Genomic DNA, 5,155 nt, shown 5'->3' on the forward strand with positions numbered 1-5,155 from the left:
ACTGCGTGGGTCAGACCTCCTACCAGAATGCAGGGCCTGGAAGATATCTCAAAAGCTAGCCTTAGGTTTCACAAGGGTGATGTGACCTGTGGGAGCAGCGAAGAAAGCTGAGAATCTTTATGACCAGCTATATGACTAGTAAGCAATTATAGGAAAGCAAGCTAGGGAACAATGACTGGTTATATACACATTTCCCCTACCACAGTTCCCACCTTATGGCCCTTTACTGATTTTATAGAGGGTGATTCCAAGAGAACAGAAGGGGGCTTCTACCTTTTGGGCTGGTGCTGAGCCCAGCTGAGTTTTCCTTCTTGAGGCTGGGTTGGATGGGCGGGGGTGTAAAGCACCTCTGCTGTTTGCTGAAGCTCCTTCCTCCCATATACTAGTGTCACCGACAAATGCCTACCCGGTGCCATTAGCCCAGAGAAAGACAACACTTTCAAAGCTCTTACTTATTCACAGCTTCATTTTGAAGCTCTAGGCTCTTGTGTCACTGCTAATTTATAAATCTAGGAGCACACATCTTTCCTTGTTTCCATATCATAGGTGGAAAGAAGATTTGCCAAATGTTTTCTCCAAGGCTGTGAAGCAAGTTAGAAGCGATGGTAACGGCAGGGTCCAGAATGATCAAGTCCCAATTTCTCCTTCAACAGATACATCCCCTTTCTTGGCTCCAGCTGGGCCCATCAGCCACTGGCCTCTCCAGATTTATGCTGCCCTAGAAGGATGGAGCACAGGGCTGAAAACAGTTGGTTCCTCTCCCACTGTCCTTGTCCTCACTCTGCTCTCTCAGGCTGCAGTTAGAATGAGAAAGACTCCTATTCTAAGCATTTACACACTTCAGATATTCAGCTACAGATTTTAAATCCTAAACAACAGCTTATTTGGAGCAGAAGGGGATTAGTGGAAGGGAAGCAGCCTGCTTGAGAGCCCTTGCTAAGCCAGAATCAATATTGACTGACTCCTTGTCAGAGGGGAAGTAGTATCCTGTTTCAGTAGGAAACACATTGCCCCTAATACTCTAGCACACAGAGAGATTGAGGCTACAAACTTGGTGTGGAATTTTAAAAGGAAGCCATTGTTAAAACATGAGTGAGTCGGAAATGGGTATTGATGTACTAAAATATAGGAGGAAGGGGAGTGGTCTTGGAGAGAACTGGTAAGAAAATGACACTGGAAAAAACAATCCAAAGGGAAATAATAGATCCTATAAGGTGATATGGGGTGAAAAGAGGGAGATAAAGAGAGAGGCAAGAACTACTGAAGGTTCAGAAACTGACAGAGGAGGAAGTGTGGGTCTGAAAGTGGAAGAAGTCCACAGAACTAATCATCAGAGAAGGCTATCCCGGGCATCAGCATTGATAAACTCATGGAACTTCTGGATAGCAAATGAAAGAGAAGAAAACCAGACCATTTTATAACAGGGAAATTGAGTCAGGCTGGGAGCCATCACCCCCCAAAGTTTTCTTGTGCCCCAACCCAGCCCTCCTTCTCATCTCCAGGCAACTACTGGTCTGCTTGATGATTTGCATTGATGAGAATACTATATAAATGAATTACACAGGAGTACTTTTTAATTCTTGCTTTTATTCAGTATAATTATTTTGAGAATCATTCATATTTTGTGTATCAATAGTTTCCTTCCTCTTTTACTGTGGAGTAGCATCCCATTATATGGATATACTACAATTTGTTTACCTACTCACTTGTCTATGGACATTCATATGCGTCAGGGGTCCCCAGAGAAACAGAGTCAATGCACACACTCAGACACAGACACACACAAAACACACACATACACACATACAGATTTTAAGGAATTGCCAATGTGATTGTGGAGGCTGGTAAATCTGAAATCTGCAGGACAGGTTGGCAGGCTGGAAATTCTGGCAAGAGTTGATGTTGCAGTCCCAGGGGCAGAATTCCTTCCTCTTCAGTGGACCTCAGTTTTACTCCTTAAGGCCTTCAACTGATTGGACGAGGCCCACCCACACATGGAGGGTAATCTGCTTTACTCAAAGTCTACTGATTTAAATGTTAATCACATCCCAGCAACACCTAGGCTGATATTTGACTGGGCACCACAGCCTAGCCATGTTGACACACAAAATTAACCATCACAAAGTTGTTCCTAATTTTGGGTTATTACAAATAAAGCTGCTGTGAACATTTGTGTACAAGTCCTTGTTTGAACTTACGTTTTCATTTCTCATGGGTAAATAGCTATGAGTGAAATGACTGAGTTATATGGTTGATGTATGTCTAACTTAAAAATCCCTTCCAAATTGTTTTTCAAAATGGTTGTACCATTTTACATTCTCACCAGCGGTGTATGAGAGTTCCAGTTACTCTTACATCCTTGCCTGTCTTTATTAATTGGTATGATTTGTCCTTTTAATTTTAGATATTATAATAAGTACATAGTGATATCTAATTGTGGTTGAAATTTGCATCTGACCAATGACTAATGATGTGCCACATCTTTAACATAACATTCCCCTTTACTTGCAGGTTATTTTGCTTTGCATGTTGGAAAGGCAAGATTAAAATATAAAATTATGCCTCCAGCAGTCACTGGGTCACCAGAGTTTGAGAGAATATTTCGTGCACAGTAAGTACTGCTTCTCCTACCCTTCAGGGATCTGTGCCTGCCACAGATTCACAATTCCTGACCAGGGGGAAGTGGTATGGAGAGTACCCTACATTCATTTGCAACATCCAATTATAACAAACCACTCTTCACAGCGAAGACCTTTCTCATAGTCCATGAAGCTTGAAGGTCCAGTGCATAGAGTCTCTGCCCACCTCTGTTACAAATTCAGCAGTGTGTATTTGCAGAAAAGGCTGAGATCTTAGGAGCGACTGCTATGTCTCTCAAGACAGATTGGTCCAAGAGGCTCCCTTCAGCCCCATGAGAGTGCAATAGCCTCAAGTTAGATTAGTAATGCTAGAATTTTCTATCTTTATTTCTTCCTCTCTACTTCAAAACAGAGGTGGGTCAGTATTATCCTATGTTGGTTCCTCCATGAACCATTTCATGAAATCAGACACCTGTAAGAATGAGAAAGCTTGTCAGGTCACATGGATTTGCAGTGTTTTTGATCATCTTGTGCTCCTTGCTTTTTCAGACTCACACAGAATGTTCCACCATAGACACCATGAATTTGCCTGCTGCAAGATGCTAGGGCTACCTTTATATTTCATCCGCCAAGAATAAGTGCTTTAAAAAACATTGCATGTATCACCATTGATATATTGCGGGGTTCTTTCATTTATATTTTGGGATTTTTCACTTATGTCTATGAGTGAGGTTGGCCAATACCTTTCCTTTTTTGTCTGGTTTTTGTTTCATTTCGATTGTACTAGTTGCAAATGAGTTGGAGGAACCATCCTGTTCTATTTCCTCAGAGAATTTTAATAAGGTTAGAAGAATGTGTTCCTTCAGAATTGTGTAGAACTTGCCTTAAAATAATCTGGGACTGATGTTTTTCTTGTCGAAAAATTTTAAATTATGGGACTCGAATTCTTTAATAATTATTGGACTAGTCAGTCTTTTTTTTACATCTTGAATCAATTTGGGCAGGTCATGGTCCTTGAGATGACGACATTGGTCTTCTTATTATCCACTTGCCCCAAGAAGGATTTTACAGACTATTCCCTAGGCTTGAAAGTGTAGGGTAAATACCACCGGTAGTACACGGGGTACTTTTAAGAGGTGTGTGTGGACTTGATTTTAAATAACATGAACCACATGATGAGAAGTCATTCCCATTTCAATTGTCTTTGAATCCTTATGGGTATGTCAATTAGAAAGTATCGGTTTGGCACCATTTATGTCCTGTACCTCAAAATTAATATTTATTTTTATCAGCAGAATATATTTACATGATCTGAAAATAAAGTGGGAATACAAGCCTTACGACAACAAATAACTCTTCCTTGTCCCTACCTCCCCTCACCCCCCATCTATCCCCAGAGATAACCACTGGCGTCCCTTTTGGCCACCACGTTGGGTGTTTACTTCCGCATTTCTAAACACTGTGCTTTCACTGCTATCTATTGATTTGCAAATATTAGACATCATCAATTGACTTCTTTTAATGAGAGAAAGACTCTCATGCTCCTTCACTTCCTCTTCTCCTTACCTCATTCTTCCAGTTATATCACCTGTTAAGGTAAATCAATAACTGATATTTATATTATTGTGATTAAGCAAATAATTTTCAAAGCTGAGCCAAACAGTATATTGTGATTACATTTCCTCCTTTTGCATTTTTTTTGTTTTTCCTAGGGTTAATAATCGTTTCTTTGTTTATTTATTTGTTTTCTTAGTTTCATTCCCAAATCTCCTATAGAAATGAAAATCTCTCATTATATCCAAACACATTAAATAATCGAGTAATACCTTTTCTTTCCACTTGGAGTCACCTCTGCTTGAGCTCCCCAATTTTCAGCTCCAGGTTGGAGGGTGCTTTCTAGGCCTGTTGCACAGCTGCTATCCTTGGACTTCCTGTCACCATGCTGGAAATTTCCTTTATACTCTCCTGGTTTGGATTGCCTCTTTCCTGGAGCTCGTGTTTTCCTATTTATCAGTGTGCTTCCTTATTTTGATGGAGCACACCCTCCCGAAGCTTCCTGAGAGAGGTGGATGATTGGTAAAGTTTTGAGACTTTCCAAGTCTCAATCTGCCTTCATCTGGCCTGGCTGCTGATTGATGGCTTGGTTATGTGTAGATTTCCATGGTAAAAATCCTTACCCTCAGGATTTTGAAAACATTGCTCCGCTATTTTCTAGTTGCCATTGATATTGTTGAGATGTTCTGTGCTTTTCTGATGTCTGATATTTTGTTTGGAAACTGTGAAAACTTTAGGATCTGCCCCTATCCCAGTGTCCTGAGATGTGTTATGCTGGCCGGGAGGTTTTTTCTTCATTGTGCTGAACCCCAAGTAAGGCTTTTTCACAGCCCGAAAGCTCATGTCCATCTGTCTTAGAATATTTTTTTAATATTGTTTTTTTCCCCCAAATTTCCTCTCCTTCATTTTCTTTATTCTTTCATTCTTAAAACATATATTAGTTGCGTGTTGACCTCCTGGACTGAACCCTAGTTTTCTTTTACCCTCAGGTTTTCATATTTTAGATTTTTGTTCTTTTTGAG

General features: G+C 40.5%; 1 protein-coding gene across 2 annotated transcripts in view; it reads left to right on the top strand.

The window, feature by feature from the left end:
• The window catches only part of MGST2 (microsomal glutathione S-transferase 2), a 36,511-nt gene that overhangs the window by 13,230 nt on the left and 18,126 nt on the right, over positions 1-5,155 (top strand). For both annotated transcript variants that reach the window (XM_012654920.1, XM_012654913.1), the window contains exon 2: positions 2,512-2,611. In XM_012654920.1, the coding sequence (XP_012510374.1) occupies positions 2,559-2,611 (53 nt within the window). In that variant the 5' untranslated portion in view covers positions 2,512-2,558. The remainder of the gene's footprint in view (positions 1-2,511; positions 2,612-5,155) is intronic.

This window comes from Propithecus coquereli, unplaced genomic scaffold (genome assembly GCF_000956105.1).
Source record: "Propithecus coquereli isolate 6110/MARCELLA unplaced genomic scaffold, Pcoq_1.0 Scaffold112, whole genome shotgun sequence".
NCBI classification, from domain to species: Eukaryota; Metazoa; Chordata; class Mammalia; order Primates; family Indriidae; genus Propithecus; species Propithecus coquereli.